We start from the raw sequence: 23,693 nt of genomic DNA on the forward strand, positions 1-23,693 counted from the left end.
TTGCTGGCCACTGCATCACCGGTATACCTACGTGGCTCAGATATGCCTGTACCGATTGTGCACTATGAGCACGAGCATTATCTTGCATTAGAATAAAGTAGTCACCAATAAATGGGGCAAATGGTACAACATGTTCTTCTTAAATGTCTCTGATGTATCTATCTGCTGTCATGGTCCCTCCTGTGACTATCAATAACTCCGTGCGAGCTCTCAAACATATCCCTCCCCAAACCATTATCGAGCCGCCACCATAAGCCACTGTGTGTTCAAAATTAGACTATATTTGGCGTTCTCCTCTGTGTGTCCATATTCGCTGTCTCCCATTGATCTGTTTTAAAAGAACTCGACTGCACTCATCAATAAAGAGAACCTGCTGCCATTCGTTCAAATCCCAGACGATGTTCTCGCGTATCGGTTTCTGTTCCGCTAATAATTGTGCCGGTGTGTGTATATTTTATAAATAATAATAAATGAATGAAACTTTAAGCGTAAATGAAGTCTATTACTTCAAGATTACTTCATTGCATTGTGTGTTTGTCTGAATAAAAACAGTCATTTGCAGCCAATAAAATTAATATCTTGAAAAATCCGGATGACAATCGGTAATAGTCTTCACTTCACGTCATATTATCTAAAAAATACATCTGTGTTAATTCTATAGTTACGTTTATACTTACTACCGACGCTCGCGCTGACTGATTCTACCTATTTCGATATTGAAATGTAACTAACGTGAACTTAAGACGAGAACAGATCCTGACGGGTAACGAGGACAAGCTTGTAATAAAAAAATTGAAGAAAAGTAAACTATATCCTAGCAAATAAGACAGTGTTTCATTTCCAGTAGAATTGGAGGATAAAACCAGGCCTCCGCAGAAGTAGGTATATAAATAGGTATTTGAGATCCAATTAGATAAACAAACAAGTTACATTACGTTATTATGTGTGTACCTACCTACATCAAACCTTTAAAAAAGTAACTAAGTAGGTACCCATTTTTAAAACTTCTTAAGCATGTCCTTAATTTTAAGTGTACAGTGTCATATTCAACGAAAAAATGAACGTGTTTTTGTAAAAAACAACTCGCTTGCTACCTAGTTTTACAGTGCAATTAATGAATGAGTGTAAAATCAATTTAGTTAAATGCCACTATTATAAATTGAAATATACTTACTGATTTGGGTGCAGCTCCTATATTGATTACGTACTAGATACACAATTTTATATAGGTAAATAATGACATCACCAACACATTGTTTGGTTTTGCAACCCACTATGTAGTCAAACTCAAAAGCCGGCGTTATTATAATGATGTGCGACGAAGTAAACAAACAAAGAAACTGAGAAGCGCTTGTTCGTTTCGATTGCTTTGTGACACAAAATGGACCCTTATCACCTTCAAAATACAGATCAGTCTTGTCTAATAATCGTAAGATGTTAGGGCAGCGCCATCTAGTATTTAAACATAAACATATTCATTTGCGTCGCGGGCGCCGCGCGTCGTAAGCCCCATACCTATTGACCGTACGTGCATCCATTACTGCCACACTATATTGAACTTTATCACATGAGGAATACAGGTCAATTCCGTAAACGTTGTGGTACCGTCCTTGATCCGGAAAATGATTATTTTGAATAATTTTGTCAGTTGTAATGTAAGCATTAATAACAGCAACTTTATTTTTCATGCATGATTTACTTCATTTGATATCTTAATCCTTCAAGCGCCGTGATCTAGACAAAATATATAAAATCATTGTTCCTAGCTACCGGGGTCCCATGCGACGCGCGAAGGCTTAATCATATTATTATAAAGTATTATTAAAATAATGTGTAATTAATAATATTGCGATTCTAAAGTAAATACTCCCTTACATAGACAATTAATAATTTACACAAGACAAAAATTGTTAGAAAGAAAGTTAATAATATTGTATTCGACTGTACTCAATGTAATGTATGTAGAAGTTTACAATCAAATTTAATGGTTTTCTAGGTCAAAAGTCAAGCAAAAATTGGACTGATATTGGGCACTATTTCAAGCACAATTTTTTGAGACGTAAATTGTACCTATAGCTCGTTCGATATTCGCGCACTGAGGTGAGTATGCTGGGCGTAGAACCTACGCCCAGCATACTCACTGAACGAAGCCTGTAACTCTGAAGTTATTCGAGCACTGTTTTTTCTTTTTGGGCACCGTTTGGCACTATTTGGGAACTATTTTTTGAAGTATGAATTATGTTTGAAGCGTATACAGATTCTCCGGACGGAGGTGAGTATGCTGGGCGAAACCTTCGTCCAGCATACTCATCGAACTATGGCTATAACTTCGTAAGTACAAGAGCACTATTTTTTTCCTTTGGGCACTATTTAGCACTATTTCAGAACAGTTTTTTGACATTCATGAAATATCAGGATTCCATGGTGAGTATGCTGGACGAAGGGACACTATTTCATTGGTACCTTTTAATGTTCGATCGTTAATAGTGATAATACGTATACTTCAAAGACACATTTTAAAGTAAAATTTATAGAGTGGTGAAGTAGTAATTTATTTTTGGATTTTTGAAAATGCCAGAGTGGAAATTTTCGATGGGCCTCCAGGGCCCGGGAAAGTGCGAAAATTTCCACACAGTATTTTTACAAAAGTATTTTTTTTCTAATTCCCACAACGTCCTTCACCCGCAGCTTCCATATTAGCCTTTCATTACGCCACATTGTGTATGTGCTAAAATCATCTACATTGCAAGGACTAGATGTTATCTTTACGTATAAAATTTCGGCGACCGCCCCCTTTGATCTGGTGCCTAAAGCCAGCCAGCTATTCGCACTGCTAAACATCAACGCATCATGGGTTTTCAATAAATATTGTGTTATCGACTGAAGTGTCATATTATCTACCTAATTAAAAGTCGTTTTAAGTGGTGTAACACTTAATTTAAGAACGGCTTCCTTCACTTTTAGATGCAAAAAATTTTTTGCCTTGATTTAAATATCGATCGTGGCTTCTTGATTATTATCAAACTAGCTTCCGCCCGCGACTCCGTCCGCGCGGATGTCGGTCTTCGCGTGGATGGTTTATTTCTCCATTTTGAGTAGGTACTGACAATAAAATCTTATAAATATCTATTGGACCCAATTCCCAAATACGGCTAAGGCCTATAATAATACGCAACGTGTGTTCGCGGTTCTACGGAACAACGTCTATGGATAAAACTGAAAAATTAAGATTAATTTTTTTCTACGTATTTTTCCAGGATAAAAAGTATCCTATTTTACGCCCAGGATAATAAGGTATAATTATACCAAGTTTCATCGAAATCGAACCGCTAGTTTTCACGTGATGCCTTCACATACAGACAGACAGACAGACAGACAGACAAAAATTTTTTTAATCACATATTTGGGTTTGGTATCGATCCAGTAACACCCCCTGCTATTTATTTTTTCAATATTTTCAATGTACAGAATTGACCCTTCTACAGATTTATTAATGTATAGATTAGAGCGAGAGTGTACAACCAAAAGATGCTTTTGGATCGATTCTCAGTTTATGCTCATAAAAAAGAATCGCGTTATTTTTTTTGTTTTCAGTGTAAAGATAATATGCATCTTATTGACACCACGGCCCATGATAGTATTTCCTTTATGAGAAGGTAAACAAAAAATATTATTATGATTATAAACTTTACTGCTCATTTATGTAACCTATGGTACTACTAGGACACTTCACCAATCAAAATGCTTCCAGCGGTTTGGACTATTTGGCGTACCAAAGAAATATACATACAGTCGAAAAACATAACCCTCCTTTTACAGACGAATAAAAATAAAATAAGTTTACAAAATTATGTACAAAAAATTTATTTCAATTACATATGTCTATAAAGTACATACTGAGTACAAATACTTATGTCTAGCATTTATTGTAGTTTTCTGCATTGCTGTAGTTTCCTTTATATAAAGTACCTAGTTACGTAAACGTACGAGATAATATCTAATATCACGTATATTAAAAATAATAGCTAGCAGCTTTATGAAACTATTTGTGTAGAAATGAATTTCACACTTCGTTACATACAATTATTGATTTAATTGATGAAAAAGGCACTGGTCAATTCTAAGCATTAATTTCCACAAAGTAATTATTTTTATTCTATATTCCAATATTTAAATAAGTTCATCAGTAATTTTACTTACTAATTTATGTTTCTTTTTTGTCTTTTATGCATGTAACCGCTGGCGTATATTTTTAACTTATAAACTACATACTTTGATACATATGCAGATTTCAAAAAATAATACAAAAAAACGACGTGTGTCACTCGGGGACTGCCGCGGTAAAGCTATTGCACGCTATGCCTTCAAGCCACACCTCCGCCCGTCGGAGTGGGGAGCGTGAGATTTTTTCGTTACGGAATTTCTCGATTCGGTCCCCGCGCTCAAGGCCCGCGATAGAAGCTATGCAATAGCTTAAAAAAAAAAAACTAGATTTTATAATTATTTGGCATTATAATACATGACAGTTAAAAAGTAAAATGTCAGTAATGTGACCAATTGCGAAAGGAACAGAGATCAACGAATATGTACAATCAATATGTCGTGGAGATTTATTTTCTTCTTTTATTACATATGTATTGAAGTATATCGTCATCATTTTGTCCAGAAGACGGCATTCGGCACATTTTATTTGGCAAATTGGTATAAAGTCTTCTTTGTTGTGAATCTTCTAAAAGCGTTCGCCACTGATGGTTTTTCTGCACAAAGAAAAAATAATAGTGAGTATCTATAATATTATCATTTTCTAGTTTTTTCCACTGATGAAAACCTGTAGGAATGTATATTACATAATGTGTGAGTATATTATGTTTGCCTTTCATTTCGAGACTAATCAATTTAATTTTTCTATTTACATACATCATGATGACTTAAACATTCCTATTGTCTCAGAACAAAAAAGATTGATCGTGTGATAAACCATTCAATAATATTGCCTAAGTCTTCTGAGTTGTAACAAATACTTTGGGATTAAATACGTGCTAATCACAACGATTTAGTGCGCACGTGTGCGTTTTTATACTCTGTGTGTGTGCGTCCTTGTCCATGCGGATTGTGTCTATAATTTATTAATATTTTTAATCTATTTAAGGTACCAGCTTTTCCCCGCGGTTTCACCCGCATAGCTCCGTTCCTGTTGGTCTTAGCGTGATGATATATCCTTTAGCCTTTCTCGATAAATGGGCTATCCAACATCGACCGGAATTTCAAATCGGACCAGTAGTTCCTGAGATTAGCGCGGTCAAACAAACAAACAAACAAACTCTTCAGCTTTATAATATTAGTATAGATACTAAGCGGTACACACACGGTTGAGATATCACTTATAACTGATAAGGCTAAGGCTTTGTTGTTCTCTTTCTTTTGTGAGTAATTGCAAAGTTCTCCGTGTGCAACTCTATTAAAGTATGGAATGTAATAAATAAAGTAAAGTAAAGTAAAGCTTGTAGTAAGTAAAGCTCATACATACTCACGCACACATGCACCCACACACACACGTACACATACACCCAATATACAAACACATTACACACATACACACTCATGCACTCCACACTTAACTTTTAATATTAAGTTATAAACAGTTTATTTTTCTCATGTATATAACCTATTTTAAGTTAAGGAGGGGGGGGGGGTCCTCCTGACACAGGTTTTATATTAAACTTACTACTCCATATTGTATGAAATTGAGAAGGGTAAATAAACTATTTTTATTTTTGTAAAGAATCTTCTGGGCTATTGATTATCTGTGACGTATTAGTTGCAGATTGTCGATGGCTTTTGTTTTTTTTTGGAAAAGGGATTAAAGGCTTTAAATGTTGTTTTATAATGTTAATAATATTGGGAATCTTAGTTGGGAATGAATTAAAGACAATTGCGTTTTTTTTATTACAACAAAAAAAAAAATGCAATTGTCTTTATTTATATGAAAGTCTCACGGTAACAGCGAGCGGGTTGAGGCAGACGAGCAGCGCGTGCCGTGCGCGCGTGAGCAGCACGTTCATGCGGCCCGCGTCCGCCAGGAAGCCGAGCCCGTGCGAGCGCGCCAGCGACACCACCACCACGTCCCGCTCCTGCCCTTGGAAACTGTCCACCGTGTTCACCTCCGCGCACTCCGATCTGTTGTTTTTTATTACATTACGAATTTTAATCAAATTTATCTCATGCTAGCTTTCCGCCCGCGCAGTCGAGGAAAAACCCGCATAGTTCCCGTTCCCGTGGGATTTCCGGGATAAAACCTATCCTATGTCCCGGGGTAAAAAGTAGCCTATGTCCTTTCTTGGGTATCAAAATATCTCTATACAAAATTTTATGCAAATTGGTTCAGTAGTTAAGGCGTGATTGAGAAAGAGTTACTTTCGCATTTATAATATTATATTAGTATGGATTTTGTGTTGTGAACTGACAGTTTCATTATTAATTTGTTAAACATTATGATCTTAATAAATGAAACTACTCGTAAATCGCATAGCATGTGAATTTATCACTAGGATAAAACAAAGTAGCTTTCCGCCGTCTATGTGTCTGTATGCTTGGATCTTTAAAACTACGCATCAGATTTTGATGGATACTTTTCAATAGAGAGCTTGATTCAAGAGGAAGGTTTTATACTATAACTTATTAGGTTTTACACAAAGCGGGCGAAAACTGTGTGTGGAAAGGTAGTATCCTAGAAATGTCGCAAAGCATGGGAATTTATATTATTTATAAATGACATCTATATCTACTCACGCGTCAAGTTGCCTCATGAATTTCTTGATAAGATCCCGATGTGCGGCATACGGCGTGATGACAGCGAGCGATAGACTGCGTGCGCGAGTCAGCACGCTCAGCGCCGCCGCCAGACGGGACACGCCCACCGCTTCCATTTCATTTGCACCTGATGAGCCTGAAAGTTTTATTATAATATATTTGTGTATTAGTATTTTATGGATATATTTGTGTAATTGTATGTTTCATTTATTCTAATTAAAAATATAATGATAGCAGCAGTACTCCTTGACAACGAAAGTAAAAAAATTTTGAAAATTATGGGGTATATTTACTTTAAATACAGTTAAGGAACTAGTTTTGTCTGAAACGTTGACTATTAAAATTACTGATCGATAGTTGCTGTTATGTGGGGTGGGATGTTAGAAAATGCGTACGATGGTTCAAAATAAAATTTACACAATCAACAATAATACATTTTTCTGGATAAAAAATAATAAATATCGGTCAAGTGCGAGTCGAACTCGTGCATACCTTTTAGATCTCCGTATAAAACTTTTTTATATGTTGTAACTGTAAATTTTTCCTTTACCTGTGCTAGACGTCGCTTCGTACCAAATTTCAAGATTCTGTGTTTACGGTAAGTACCTTGTAGTTTTTAATTCCTTTGCAAATGTCGAAATTTGCGAAAATTTTATTATTACAGCATCACCATAACGTCGCCTCAGTGCTTATTTGTTCTATCTACCATTGGTTAAATTTTACCTCTATTTTCTTTTTCGTTGTTTCTTGATCTAAATCCATACTATAATATTATAAATGCGAAAGTAACTCTGTCTGTCTGTCTGTTACTCAATCACGCCTAAACTACTGAACCAATTTGCATGAAATTTGGTATGGAGATATTTTGATACCCGAGAAAGGACATAGGCTACCTTTTATTGCGAAATATGTACCACGGGCGAAGCCGGGCGGACCTCTAGTATCATATATATTCGTATACTGTAAAATTTAACCAATGGTAGATAGAACAACTAAGCACTGAGGCGAAGATAACCAACCTTGTCCTTTATCCCCGCTACTAATACCGACGATCATGTAGGGCGGTACGTTCCAGTCCACAGGCGGTCGCGGCACGCTCAGTATGCGCCGGTCGTAGAACGCGCGGTTGGGGTAATCCGCTATGTCCGGGTGCATGCGGTACTGCTGGTTCAGCAACACCACCGGGTTCGTGTTCCAGTGCTCTGCGCATGATGTGAGACGCGCGAATAGACTCTCGCCCAGACCGTGCTTTTTGGCGCGCTAGTGGAGAAACGATATGATAAATTTATTGAAACGAGGAAGCAGAGGAAGAAATACATGATTGTTATATATCTATACATATAATAAATCTGTAGAATTGTCAATTCTGTACATTGAAAATATTGAAAAAATAAATAGCAGGGGGTGTTACTGGATCGATACCAAACCCAAATATGTGATTAAAAAATTTTTTGTCTGTCTGTCTGTCTGTATGTGAAGGCATCACGTGAAAACTAGCAGTTCGATTTCGATGAAACTTGGTATAATTATACCTTATTATCCTGGGCGTAAAATAGGATACTTTTTATCCTGGAAAAATACGTAGAAAAAAATTAATCTTAATTTTTCAGTTTTATCCATAGACGTTGTTCCGTAGAACCGCGAACACACGTTGCGTATTATTATAGGCCTAGCCGTATTTGTGAATTGGGTCCAATAGATATTTATAAGATGTTATTGACAGAGGTACTCAAAATGGAGAAATAACCATCCACGCGAAGACCGACATCCGCGCGGACGGAGTCGCGGGCGGAAGCTAGTGTTTTAAATAAAAGTAAACACGCGATTTTAGTTTATATGGAATTAATAATTTTTTTTTTGAAACCGGTGTTTTAGCAAATATCACGCAATTTTTTTTTAGGTTTTTACCCCGTAAATACCTAACGTAATAATATAACATAAATTGTATATAGCCACGGAAACAGGGAATATACTATTTTTATCTTACCCGCATAAAGAACCGAGTCTATATTTGTTTTTTTTAAAGTGAAACTTTTATTACATCGTCTCAAACTTTTTGGTCTGTGTAGCGCATGTCGCGTGATGCACGATACGTACGATAATTATCGTACAAATACGATAATTTTTAGTTAAATGTCTATAGTGTGAAAAAAAGTTTCACTTTTACCGTGGTTTCATAAAACCACACAACATTTTTTTTATTTAAATATAACATATAACAAACACACTCACACTCAAATACACACACTCACCCACACACACTCACTCACACACACCCACACAAACTCGCTTTTACTCACGTTATAATGGCACTGTGTCTTATGGAGTGGAAAGCGTCGATCGCCTATAGCACAGGTCTAGTACCTAGTTTAGGCGATTGTCGTGTCTCATTTATGTAAACTTCTTATAATGTGGGTCTAAATAAATATTTTTTCATTTTCATTTCATTTCAAATGGAGAATGTCAGTCAGGTATCAGGAATTTCCTGCCTAAGAGGACAGGGTCTATCTGATTTTTGTTCTAATTAATAATTATCGAGTGATACCTGCGAGCAGATGAAGCCGGGCAGCTGCTGCGGGTCGCCGACGAGCGTGAGGCGCGTGGCGTGCAGCGTGAGCGGCGCCAGCGTCTCCGGCTCGATCGCCTGCCCCGCCTCGTCCACCACGCACAGCGCGATGCGACCGCGCACGCTGCATTACATTCAATACCAACTATTTCAAAACAATTCAATCAATTTATATGTACGTATTAAAATGATGAATTTATAAAACATGTTTAACTAGCTGCGCTCCGCGGTTTTACCTGCAGTGCTCCGCTCCCGAGGGTCTTAGCGAAATGACATAAAACTAAGTATAAAACAAAGTCGCTTTCTCTGCCCCTATGTCCCTTTGTATCTTTCCGCCCGCGGCTTCGCCCGCGTTTTCAGAGAAAACCCCGCACAGTTCCCATTCCCGTGGGATTTCCGGGATAAAACCTATCCTATCTCTCAAGTTGGATCGAACTGCACATGGTGTGCGAATTTTATTATAATCGGTTTAGTGGTTTAGGAGTCCATTGAGGACAAACATTGTGACACGAGATTTATATATATTAAGACTAGCTGCGCTCCGCGGTTTTACCTGCAGTGCTCCGCTCCCGAGGGTCTTAGCGAAATGACATAAAACTAAGTATAAAACAAAGTCGCTTTCTCTGCCCCTATGTCCCTTTGTATCTTTAAAACTACGGAACGGATTTTAATGCGGTTTTTTTTAATAGATAGAGTGATTCAAGATGAAAGTTTTAGTATACGTATAATTTATTAGGGTTTTAGACAAAGCCAGCGAAGCCGCGGGTGATAAGCTAGTATAGTCTATAAGCCTTCCTCGATAAATGGGCTATCCAACACCGAAATAATTTTTCAAATCGGACCAGTAGTTCTCGAGATTAGCGCGTTCAAACAAACAAACTCTTCAGCTTATAATATTAGTCTAGATTAGAATGTCATAATCTAAAGCCACAGATAGCATGCTAGATACAGACAGAACAACTGGTCTAAGATCCGAATATAAAATGAAATGCAACGGCGTGATAATAGAATGAGACCAATTTTATAATAAATTTAGTGTATTAAAAATGGGTTGACTGGGAAAATCCTGGACAGGATATTTTTTATTAATTATTAAAAATCTTTTATTTTAATTTTTTATTAATTGCAGTTTCGAGATAATAAAACAATTTTGTAATAAAACAGCGCTGACATATTTTTTTTTCATCATCCTATCAAGTGAAAGTAACTGGTACCGACATACCTGTTTATATCAGCCAACCTAGCCGTTTGTCCCGGTAAATATTAGAAAACGACTATGACTGCACATTCTGTAGGTTTCATACTTTAAGTCTATTATAATTTTTTTTTATTATGTTGATACTGCAATTAATTAAAAAAACAAAAATGTTTTTTTTTAATTCATTAAAAATTTCCTGTCCAGGATTTTCCCAGTCAACCCATTTTTAATACATTTTTTAATACACTAAATTTATTATAAAATTGGTCTCATTCTATTATCACGCCGTTGCATTTCGACTTATATTCAGATCTTAGACGAAACGTGTTTAAAAGATCGTCTATAATATAAATTATTCATTTGTTTCGATTCAAACTTAATAGCGGTTCGGAAGTTGCGCATCGGATCGTACGATGTTCCGAGCCGCCAAAGTTTGAATCGTACTATAATAAGAGTCGCTATTTCTATTTTTGATTAGTAACACGGTGTATGAATAAATAAAAAAGTATGTAAGTAAAAAATAAATAAAAAAGCGTTTCTTTGGGAAAACCTTATTTTTTTATACATTGTGACATACCCTCTCATTTTATTGTTCTGCGCACTGGACAGCGTAGTCGCGATAATATCTGCACAATCGATAATTCTCCTCTCAGCTGCTATCAGCCTATCCGGTCGTAATTCTTCTCCAGATCCACCGCCATTATTTCTAATCTTTAAAACAGAAAAACATATTAATTATAAATGGAAAGCCATTTTTTTGTGAGTCTTTACTATATAATGTAAATATTTCTTACCAAATTTATCCTATTTACAATGTTGGCAACCCGTCCTTGGCAGTACGCTACTCGAACTGGATCCTTTGCTTCCCTTTCAGCAGTTCTCCACATATTTATTTTTGCTTCTAAGTGTGAAATCTGTTAACGGATTAAAATCAATATCATAAGAATTACATTATATTATATTATTGGAAACTTCGCAGTCACTTGGGCCAAAATCTCTCCCATGGATAAAAATTTGTTATTTTAACCTACAATTTTTATTTTCAAAAATTATTCTTAATATAAACTAGATTTTTTATTTAAAAATACTTCTATGCACAAGTATTATAAACTAGCTTCCGCCCGCGACTCCGTCCGCGTGGATGTCGGTCTTCGCGTGGAGTGTTTATTTATCCATTTTGAGTACCTCTGACAATAACATCTTATAAATATCTATTGGACCCAATTCCCAAATACGGCTAGGCCTATAATAATACGCAACGTGTGTTCGCGGTTCTACGGAACAACGTCTATGGATAAAACTGAAAAATTAAGATTATTTTTTTTCTACGTATTTTTCCAGGATAAAAAGTATCCTATTTTACGCCCAGGATAATAAGGTATAATTATACCAAGTTTTATCGAAATCGAACCGCTAGTTTTCACGTGATGCCTTCACATACAGACAGACAGACAGACAGACAGACAGACAGACAAAAATTTTTTTAATCACATATTTGGGTTTGGTATCGATCCAGTAACACCCCCCGCTATTTATTTTTTCAATATTTTCGATGTACAGAATTGACCCTTCTACAGATTTATTATATGTATAGATTAAAAAATTTGTTAAAAATGATATTATGATAAATAAATCACGTACACGGAAAGGTTGTTTGCTATACAGGGTGTAATGGTTAAGTGTGCACAGGCGATTATTCCATAACTATTACAGATATGAAAAAAACTTTAACTGATATTGAAAGTACCGAACGAGTAAAATGACAGTAAAAAATTAAAAAAAAAAAAAATATATAACGTTGTACAATACGTTTATTCAAAATAGCACCTTATTCCGTGGCAGTAATGTTCAAAGTCTATTGCATTCCTAGAAAACTGCCTCCAGCATAAGCAGTTTTGCATCGGTCAATTTTTTACCGTTATTTTGAGAAGTTGAATGTCCCAGATAGTACAGTACATGTCAAAAAAACATTGAAACGGGTAGGTTGCCCGGAGTAGATCACTCTTAAGTGATAAGGACGCTTTCTGTGCTGGACTAGTAATAAGTTTTAATTTTAAGGATGTTAAGTACGTATAACACACATTAATTATAAGAATGCATAAGGCCACAGTAATGACTTGTACCCGGTAATGATTGCGACATCGCGCACACTTTCGATTCCAGAAAGTATGACGGCAATCACCACCGACGCTGCCCCGCCGAAGACGATGGACACTCTTGGTTCCAACATTGAACCGGAGGGACGTAGTTTAAGTTAGATATAATTTAAAATATTAAAATGTAATTTTTTTATTACAATAAATTATTATTAAGTCGTTTTTTTTTTGCGTCTTCGCGGGTCGGTCAATATAATTTGGATTGCTGGTATGCCAGCACAATAAAGTGTAAATAAATAAATATCTTCAGAAAGTGAATATATACACAGTTGACAGATATATACTACGTACATACAGTTATGAAACTAAGCCCCTGCGATGAAATTATGACGTATAGCTATACTTTTTGATATTTAACCGACTTAAAAAATAAAGGAGGAGGTTATCAATTCGGCCTGTATATTTCTGTTTGCTTTTTTTCACAGTTGATTTTGTGGTAATTTGGAGATTAAAACCCGTTAAAATACAAAAATGGTGTAGCCTAAATATTAATTTACAAGAATAAGACAATCCGAATTAATACAGCTTGTAAAAGTAAATACGTTTTTCGAAATCTAGTTTTGTTATGGACGCCGAAGGCTATTCAATGTACCTAAATTATTTATAATGCTTGATATTTGTATTATACATATATTCAATAATTATTTTAAACCAGAATTTACAATACTTGTATGTAGGTATACCTACTAAATTATTTTTAAAACGATAAATTAAATTAAATTAAAAAACCGGCCAAGTGCGAGTCGGGCTCGCGCACAAAGGGTTCCGTAGCAGCAAATATAATAAACTTATTATGTCAATTTATACACCTGGTGAATGGAGCCTAAACTCTCCCGATATTTTGCCTTGTACTTTTATGTATGAATATTAATTTTATATATGTATTTATAAATATTCCGTGCTATAGGCGTGCCCAAATCGGCTTGTGATAACTGAATAAAGAAGTATATACACCAGCTTCACAATTAAAATTACCAAATATATTATCCAGGTGAGTTTCACCTCTAGTGGTTATACAATTTTGGAGAAGAGGTGTATATCCCGCATTCTGCATAAATTTATGTATGTAGTTTTGTTTGAGGAAATCTTCGTTAAAATCTCCAAAAATTAGTGTAGGCATAGAATGTTCATTAAATATATATTTGTTCATAAATTCTTTTAAGGTATTATTGGAGCACCTAGGTGATCTGTATATTGCAAATAATCTCTTATTATCATACTCCAAATAACTTAACCAAAATTACAGTTAAATCAACCTATCTCAAAAACTATAAGAGATACTTTGATCAAACCAAAAATCGTTGAAAGAGTTAATTAGCATGCATCACCTCTATTTTTTTTAGAATTTTATACCCCGTAGTTATAAAAATAGAGGGGGGGGGACATACTTTTTACGACTTTGAGAGCTGATATCTCAAAAACCGTTCACTTTAAGAAAAATGTTTTTTAGAAAACTTTATATCATTTTAAAAGACCTTTCCATTGATACCCCACACGGGTATGTACATCGAAAAAAAAAATTTCATCCCTCAGTTACATGTATGGGGGGCCCCACCCCCAATTCTTTTTTTTACTATTTAGTGTCATATTTTTGTAGCGGTTCATACAACACATATTCCCATCAAATTTCATCACTGTAGTACTTATAGTTTCCGAGTAAATCGGCTGTGACAGACGGACAGACGGACAGACGGACAGACGGACATGACGAAACTATAAGGGTTCCGTTTTTGCCATTTTGGCTACGGAACCCTAAAAACACAAAATATGCAAAAATAAATTAAAATTATAATTATACGAGCATAGAACCTCTACTTACTTTTTTGTTTTAGGAAGAAAAAGAAAATAGTTTGACAGGCTTAGTGCTTGACAAAGTGGAGACGCCACGTATCGATAAAAATACAATAATTATAATATCTATCTTTTTCTTCCCTAATATTTACGTAATTATGCACATAAATTTAAACAAGATTTTTTTAAGGTTTCCATTTTTTTAGATTTTCATGCTCTTCTAGATTGCGTAAAAAATAGATGCGATCTTTAAACAGACTGGACTCCTAATAGGTACTATTTAACCGACTTCAAAAAAAAGGAGGAGGTTATCAATTCGGCCGGTATGTTTTTTTTTTAATGTATGTACACCGATTACTCCGAGGTTTCTGAACCGATTAACGTGATTCTTTTTTTGTTCGATGCGGGATGGTGTCGAATTGGTCCCATAAAAATTTTATTCGGATAGGCCCAGTAGTTTTTATTTTATGAGCATTTTTGTCTGTATTTGTCAATGTTGCAAGTGCAAGTTTGAAGTCGGTTGTTTTTAACGCAGTTATCACTTGTTTAGTTGTTGTAGCTATCATTTTGGTAGAAAATATGTCAACATAATTTAAAACTCATACTGCCATAATATCTATAGAAATTAAAAAATAGTCTCTTTTTAACTTGTAGTCAGATACGGTATTTACAAATATATTTATTGAAAGGGCTACAAACTGAAACAATCGATATTTATTTAATGTGAAATGACATCACTTTAAACTTTTTTCTATACTATGTATCTTTGTTATTCAAAATCTGTGGTTGTGTCACCCGCTACTATCGATCCCCCTCAATACCCTCGTAAACACGCTTGATGGGGGGGAGCCATTTCGAACATTTTGTATGAAGTTTCCTTACTGTATGTATCTGTACCTATATTGTTATATATACCTCCTCAGCGAGCGCCGCGTGCGCGGGCTCCGCGTTGAGGCGGGCCGCGTCGCGGTGCGCGAGCTGCTGCGAGCTGACGTCACGCGCGCGGCTGTGCATCGCCTCCACGCGACCCACGCGCACCATGCGGAAACGCTCCTCTGTTCACATTTTAACATTTAAAATTGTACAACAAAAGGTCTAATAAAGATTTATTTTAAGCTATTGCATAGCTTCTAACGCGGGCCTTGAGCGCGGGGACCGAACTGAGAAATTCCTTAACGAAAAAACCTCACGCTCCCCACACTGACGGGCACGGAGGTGTGGCTTGAAGGCATGCTTATGCAATAGCTTTACCGCAGCAGTCCTCGAGTGCCACACGTCTTTTTTATTATAATTTTTACTTTATTTCACTTTTTTTGGGATAAATAACTCTTTTACATTGAAAGGAACGAAAGACATGAACAATACAATTCACAAATGCATAACCCTTTACTTTCTTCTTTGCTACTTTTACAGTTGAATCGAGACGTAAATAAATATTTCGTAATAAATAGACTAACTTTCTATTGGTGAATTTTTTTTTCAAAATAACTTACATTATGTAAGTACATAGAATCTTTACATGTCTATTTTCTTCAGTACAAGTAAGTCACTTTTTTTTTAAACTATAAAATTAATTGAGTTTTAATTCTCGGTGCGAAAAAATTGTTTGCATTAATTGACAAGAACTTTATAATTATGATTTAAACTCACGTTTCGGCAAGCTCTGTCGTATATTCAGTAATCTAATAACAAGCTCGTCGACCGCGGCGTTACTTGTTGCGCAAATTAATATTTTCCCTCGGTTTTGTTGTCTCTTGCCGTTTGCGTCATAGAAATATGACATTACCATTGAACAAATAACTCTTGATTTTCCTGAAAGAAAAATAGCAATGTAACGTAAATAATCATTGCCTTTGGTTTCAAGCATTGCAGGCTTTGGTATCGTTATGAATTATCTACACTAATATTATAAAGAGGAAAAATTTGTTTGTTTGTTTGATTGTAATGAATAGGCTCATAAACTACTGGACCGATTTTGATGAAATTTGGCACAGACAATCTTTAGACCCTGAGAAAGAACATAGGCTACTTTTTATTGCAAAATATGTACTACGGGCGAAGCCGGGGCGGACCGCTAGTGATACATAAAATTCGTTTACCGGAAGTTCGGAAAACATTTTAAATAGGGAAGAAACTGGCAAAGAACTCTTATTTTACTTGGTTGCTTCTTTAAAAAAAATCATTTATATCATAACGTCAAACAATAAGAAAAACTGAATAAGAATGACTCAATATACCTGTGCCTGGAGGCCCTTGTACCATTTGTATGCTCGGCTTGTCACCGAGCGCCGCACTTACGGAGGCTACCACTGCTCGTTTCTGACTTTCATTCAAAGATGCTATCCACTGAAAGTGGGTTACACTTAATTTCGTTAAATATTTATGTATTTGTAAAAAACGATAACATTATTAATTGTTAAAAAACATTTTTGAAGTAAGTAATCCTAAGTATTATTTAAAATGCGAAAGTAACAAGTCTGTCTGTTTTTTCACGCCTCAACCACTCAACCTATTAAGATGAAATTTGATACACAAATACTTTGGGACCAGAGAAAGAACATAGAACAGTTTTTTTCCCACAGGAACAGGATGAATTCGCGGGCGGATAGCTTTAAATGCTGTATCTAATATCTCAAAATACATTGTTGATAATTTGGACAAACGAGTTGGAGTTTTTCTTGATTTAGCAAAGGCATTCGATACGATTTCCATACCCGCCCTTGTGGATAAACTAGATATCAGGGAAAATGCACTGTCTCTATTAAAAGATTATCTGACAAACAGGAAACAAAAAACTAAAATTGAAAAACTAAAACTGAAAAACGGGAAGTTAGCTATGGTGTACCTCAAGGCAGTGTTCTCGGCCCGAGTCTCTTTCTGGTCTACGTTAATGACCTCTTTAATATCTCCTTGAAGCAAGGTAAAATTTTCTCTTATGCTGACGATACAGCTCTAATATTCAGTGGGAACAGTTGGCAGGAGGCTCAGTCAAATGGTGAGGAAGGATTATAAGTAGTAATTACTTGGCTTCAGAATAATAAGCTCTCTCTTAACATAGCAAAGACCAAGTTTATACTTTTCTCCCAAACGCGTAATCGTCCAAGAGCAAATTTCATTAAATGCACATCTGAGCTGCCAAATTCCTTCCTGTGCATGTCCTGAACTGGAACGCGTTACCTCCATCAAGTACTTAGGAGTTATCCTAGACAGCAGATTCTGCTGGAAACCTCATATTGAGTATCTAAGTAAGAATTCGAAAGCTCATTTATGTTTTTAAAAATCTCCAAGAAGTCGCCAGATCCGATCGTGACCTAATAATTAAAGTCTACGATGCTCTCTGTAAGCCACTACTAACCTATTGCTGCAGTTCTTGGGGACGTGCAACAAGTACCAATATGTTAATTCTGGAACGGGCTCAAAGAGCGGCATTGAAAGTCGCTATTTTCAGGCCTTTGATTTGATTGATACATCAGAGTCATTCGCTGAATGTGGGGAACTAACTGTAAGACAACTCTTTATTCAAAAAATTCTCTTAAATCAGCACCGATTAATCAGTTCTAACCCTATAGGTAAAAAAGAAGGAAAGATAAGTCTTCTCTCAGCCCAAAACAAGCACTAAGCTTGCTCAACGCCAGCAGGCATTTCTTGGACCTCTCATATACAATAGAATGACCAAAGCCCTGCCTTCGATGTCCATAAGAGATGCCAACAGTGCTATACGAAACTGGTTGAGTGAGTATGATTGTGAAGCAATTGAGCAAATGCTTAAAGTTGTACTGGTCTGATCCATGTTATTTTCTCAGTCTTGCCACAAATCGCACACACACACACATTCACACATATAATGAGTACCACTTACCTTATTTGTAATCAGGAAGGGTTGCAGGCCTACGATACAAGCTGTCTTAGTGTAGGTCATATTATCTTTTTAATCATCAGGTCCTATTATAATATCCTTGTATTTTTTATGTTTAATTAATTAAGAAAATGATTTCTATGTATTTAATTTTGTATTTATGGTGAATAAATGATTACGATTGATTGATTGATTGATAGCTAGTGTGTAGAGTGAAAAAAAATCCGTGGTTTCGAATCCTATATTACGGCCTTTCTTTATTTTTATATTAATTATTTTCTTTCATAGTTTCTTCATCATTAAATTTATTCATAAATCCAACATGTAGATCATAACTCTTTTTGATAAAAAAGAAAGTACTTTTATAGTATTCAATGTTTTTGTACTGTTTAACGAATTGTATGATTAATTAGTAATTACATGCGCCCCGCGGTTTCATCCGCGCGCGCGATTGAGCTATCCTAATGTTCCTGTGAGAATGTCGGTATAAAAAATAGCCTAAGCTACTCTTTACTCCCATCCATATCTGTCCAGCCGTACCTGAGATTAGCCGGAACAAACAGACAGACAAATATTCAAAATTATACATTTTTTTTTTATATATATTATGAATCAGTACTAACCTCAGAATTCATGCTTATTGCTGGATTATTTTGATATCTCATAAAATGTTGAGGTTCAGGTTTCAAGATGGCCTCACTCAGTGGAGATCCGGATAAATACTCCATGGCTTCAAACAACATTAGCTCCTTATTTATATAAGCAAGGATTCGGCCAAGCAACAGTTCACCTGGTTTTAAAAATTTCATTCTTTCCGTAAATGTTGTATAAAGGGATATACTGAAGAATGTATTCTTATTATCTGAAAAAAAAAAAAAATGCCTTGAACATAATACCAAAAATAAAAATATGGGAACATATTAAATTATTTTTCCAAACGTGGTAACTTACTTGGTGGAGCAGGTAATGTTCTTACATTATGTACAAAGAAAAATCTAAAATTTTTAGCTTGTTCTGGTCCAAATTCCACCCTTAATACATCACCTACCCTGGGTGCACTCTTTGTGTCAGTTGTTGGCATGGAAACTGAAATTAAATATATTTATTGTTCAGTTTGTATTCCAAATAAAAAAAAGAGCATATTATGACCCTTCTGCAAAACCTCTTTGGTCTTCTTAAATCTCGATTTAAAGATACCAAAATCGTCGTCTTACTCCATGACGCGACGGTATTGCCATGACGCGACCTTGAAATTTTACTCCCAACACACCTAAAGAAGAATCAAATAAAAAAAAAAAATGTAAAACACATCAATAGTATTTCTTACTGTTTACACTGAGGTTAAAAAGTTCAAAAGATCTCTCAAGTGGAGGTACGGGTGGTAGGTTTTCAATTCTCATTTGTAGCAGCTTAGTTTGATTTCTTGTTCTCATGTGTCCTTGTGTTAAACATTCCCATATTTCCATTAGTAATAAATCTCCAACTAACCTAAAAATATTATTTATATATACTTTCGTAGCTCAAGCAGAACAGATATAACAATAAATTATTAACTTTATATAATCCTAAATTTTTTTATAAGTGCTTTACAAAATGTAATCACTTACTGTATATATTGTTTGTGACTATTAAAAGAATGAAATATTGCCATAGGTGTGTTATTATGTCCCAGTATAGGTGGTGGTTCATTGTTAGTTGTTTGTTCATCGAGCCAGTGTGGGTTCCACCTTAGAATTTTCATTAAAGTTAGTTTTTCTAATGAGAAAATTGGCATCTGTCTTGCATCTACCAAGGATGTTTTAATTGATTTAATTTCTTTCATTCTATTCCCTGGTTCAATTTCGAAGACATGAACCTCTGGTTCTACATCTGAAAATCTGACTTTCTTTTTAGTTTTATTAGTTGGCAATGGCTCCACTTTTGATACTGGCTTTCCAGAAAAACTAAAAGGGTCAATTTCCATTAAAGGCCTAATAGTTTTTATTGGTGCAGGAGTTTTTGTTTGAGTTTTATTATCATTTTTACTTTTTGAACTGTCAGATCTACTTTTTCTTTTGCTCTTTGCTTTGACCACTTTTGTTTCATCTTTATGTTGTTTTTCTTTCTGTTCAGGAGGAATACTAATTTTATCCAATGATTTTTTAACAGATTTATTTGTTTCTTCTGTCTTATCTGCACTCTTCTTTTTCATTGGTTTAATAGTAGCATGTACAACATTACTTAAAAATGCGCCCCGGTTAGAATTAGTTATTTTAATGTTTACTACTGCTTTATGAGTGTTGTTTGAACTGTTTTCTGAATCTCCGGTTTCTTTTTCCTTGTTTGCAATTTCTTTTAATTTCCTTTTACGCTCTTCTTTCTGTGAATTACTTATACTCCGTTTTGATGTTGATTTATTGGATTTCTGTGTAGTTTTACTATCCTTATCATGTTTACTTTTATGTTTGACTGCAAAAAATAAATAAAAATGAATAAAATTAGCTTAATATATGTATATACACTAACTGCACATAAAGAATATAAAACAAAATTACTTTCGAAATCTTGATTGGCTTTTGATTTTCTTCTACTTGGCTTACAAAGTGGGTCAATTAATTGTGCTGCCTTTGTGCTTGTTGCTTCATTTTGTGCAATACTGGTTATTTTTGAACTTGCTAAATTTGGGATGATATCATTACTTAGAATGCCATCAACTTTGTTGTTGGCAACCAGATGTGGAGGAATTTTTTCAACTACATCTAGATTATTACTTAGTGAGTTAGTATTTACTTCTTCTTTATCAGCATGCTGTTGATTTACAATGTTCTCATCACTTTTAGGAGGTTCAGGAGGAATTGTGATCAAGTCATGTAAATAGATGTCTTCATCGTCTTCCATTGGTAAACCATCATCCCATTGACTGTAGGAATTTTCTTGTGAACTTTCTCTTGGTTTTTCAGTAGGTATTTTTATAAATGGTTTTCCCGGTGAACTCTGGGAGAGTCTTAAATACCAATGCTGTGATTCAGTGTCACTGTCACTATCAATTTGAATTGGTTCATCATCATCATGACCTAAATATTCTTGTTTTATTGTAAATGCATCATATTGTAATTCATCATTTTCAGTTTTTATATTATCTGAATGTTCTTGCTCTAATTTTACTTTTTTCATATCAGATTGAGCATTTATTTTGTTTTCTTCACTATCACTATCAGACAATACACAAATAAATTCATTTTTATCATCATTTTTTTCCTTCTTTATTCTGTCTAGGGATAAGCTCAGCTTTCTTTTCAATGATGATTTTGATTCAGTAATTTCATCTTCATTTTGAAATTGAATTCTATTTTTAATGGGTATATTGGCCTTTTCTTTAACAAGTTTAAATACATATTTCTCATTATCATCAATAGCAGAAAGTGCAGCGCCAACTGTCCAACCAAGTCCAATTATATCATTTTCACTCAATGGATAAGGAATATTTGGAGGAATTCTTTTTAAGCCTACATATATGCCATTTGAACTCTGAAACAACACAAAATTAGTCAAATAAATCCTAAACATGGATAAATAATGTCAAATGATATAATAAAGTAGAAACCCGTTCTTGACTTGATAGAGATACGGATGGTGAAATTATTACTCTTCATAATCAATCATCAGCATATATACCTACTTTTCTGAAAATTATTTGGGAGAACCAACATATTATTATGTATCAGAGGACCCCTAGAATGTAATAAACCAATTTGAAAAAATAATTTTGATAATGCCTACACTTGTTATAGTGATTATTTATCATATTTGCAGAGGAACATAGAAACTCTTAACAAATAGGTGTACTACCTTCAAATCTGTTACTGTTACTTCATTATCCTTCAATTTAAAAACACAGTGGTTTCTTGATATAACTATGCTTGAAATAGTTATAGTATTATTTATGCCTCGTCCTAAAGTCACATCTTTTTCATCATTAATTTCGTATTCTTCACTTCCGAAGTGTTGGCGAATTAGTTTCCATTTATCCATTTTGATTAATTATGAATTTATTCTTGTTTATGTCTTCAACATGAGGCCACTTATAGAATATATTTATTTTTATAAGCTAAGTTTTTTTAAGCCTTACTCGCTAATTATTGACTATTTAACATAATATATTAATATTGTAATTCACTGGAAGAAATAACAAAAAAACCGCAAAAACATCGCCGCTTCCCAATTTCCCACAAAGTTTAAATAAACTGTCATTCTGATTCTGAAGTCTGAACACATTTTGAATATGTCATGTGTCGTATGTCAAATTCATATTCATCGTACGTGCAGATTATAAAGAATAATACAGATTTCCAAATTTTAATTTTACGATGCTAAGGACCACAAGGACCAAAGATTATTTTGTACGCATCTTTTAAATTTAGAAGAACCGAGAACTGACTTTAATGATGGTACCTAGGTACTTTAAAATAAGTGAGAGTATTTTGGAAAAATGGATGGTAAAAAGTAAAGCCACCTTACCGGTACACTTTCCGGTTTTAGTTTCCGGCAGGTACAGGGAGAAAAAACGATTACTTAGATACCACTGAAAATCACCCCATAATTTCATAGGTTTGAGGATAATTTCGAAAAATAAAAAAAAACTTGAGCGATTTCAAAGGAAATCCGGATGGAACGAAGTTAAGTTACCTAGCGAGAGACAGACTGAAGAAACACGCGCACGCCGCACGGCTTACAACTCTAGCATACAACATTTTAGCCGCATCTGTTCAGCATCTGTTGAACAATCGGGGGCCGGTGAGGGTTCGAGTGTTTTGTTTTTTACTAACAACCTCATTGTATATCAACCTTTCCTTTCTAATACATTACAAATGCTTAAAGAAGAAACAGGCCGGCTAGTGACGCCAAAACACGAGCAGCGCTAGTGAAAAAAATTTAAACACGCGTCATTCAAAACTCCGTCATCGCACGTGTTGACTACGTATTTTTGTTTTGGTGAAAACTTGTTCTAATCTTAAAGTGATTCGCTGAATATTAAAAGCAACGATGGATGTTATAATTCTGTTAATCATGATAAACGTAATTTTTACAAATATTCAATAATATGTCATGGGCTTGCAAAACATTTTTGCATTTAGAAAAAGCTCTGGTTAAATATTGCAATAAGCTATTTGGGCATAAATGTTTGTTGCAGAAATCTGAATATCTAAATTGTGATTTTGCAATAAGCGAACCATCATTAATTCATTTTTTTTATTTTTCCTTTATTTCAAACTTTATTAAGCTGGTTTAAAATCACTCAAATATATGATCATCTATTTAAAAACTTTTGAATACAAT

The 23,693-nt window shown here is 34.8% G+C and overlaps 1 protein-coding gene across 1 annotated transcript; it reads right to left on the minus strand.

Annotated features, from left to right (window-relative positions):
- Positions 1 to 4,427: 4,427 nt before the first annotated feature.
- LOC123694494 (probable helicase senataxin) lies at positions 4,428 to 22,596 on the minus strand. Its single transcript, XM_045639944.1, has 16 exons — positions 22,206 to 22,596; positions 20,912 to 21,884; positions 19,985 to 20,825; positions 19,705 to 19,865; positions 19,329 to 19,463; positions 19,001 to 19,239; positions 16,759 to 16,867; positions 16,172 to 16,333; positions 15,437 to 15,576; positions 11,369 to 11,488; positions 11,152 to 11,285; positions 9,356 to 9,500; positions 7,830 to 8,070; positions 6,790 to 6,946; positions 5,997 to 6,177; positions 4,428 to 4,757 (listed from the first exon to the last, which is right to left on the minus strand). The coding sequence occupies exons 1-16, from the start codon at positions 22,386 to 22,388 to the stop codon at positions 4,611 to 4,613; spliced, it is 4,068 nt and encodes a 1,355-aa protein (XP_045495900.1). The 5' UTR covers positions 22,389 to 22,596; the 3' UTR covers positions 4,428 to 4,610.
- Between the last annotated feature and the right edge of the window lie 1,097 nt (positions 22,597 to 23,693).

This window comes from Colias croceus, chromosome 9 (assembly GCF_905220415.1).
Source record: "Colias croceus chromosome 9, ilColCroc2.1".
Lineage (NCBI taxonomy): Eukaryota > Metazoa > Arthropoda > Insecta > Lepidoptera > Pieridae > Colias > Colias croceus.

Coding starts and splice junctions, on each gene's coding strand:
- LOC123694494 (XM_045639944.1), bottom strand. CDS start 22,388: ATGGATAAATGGAAACTAATTCGCCAACACTTCGGAAGTGAAGAATAC. Junction 11,286..11,368: donor TTGTAAATAGGATAAATTTG/GTAAGAAATATT, acceptor TCTGTTTTAAAG/ATTAGAAATAATGGCGGTGG. Junction 4,758..5,996: donor TCAACCCGCTCGCTGTTACC/GTGAGACTTTCA, acceptor TTCTTTGTGCAG/AAAAACCATCAGTGGCGAAC.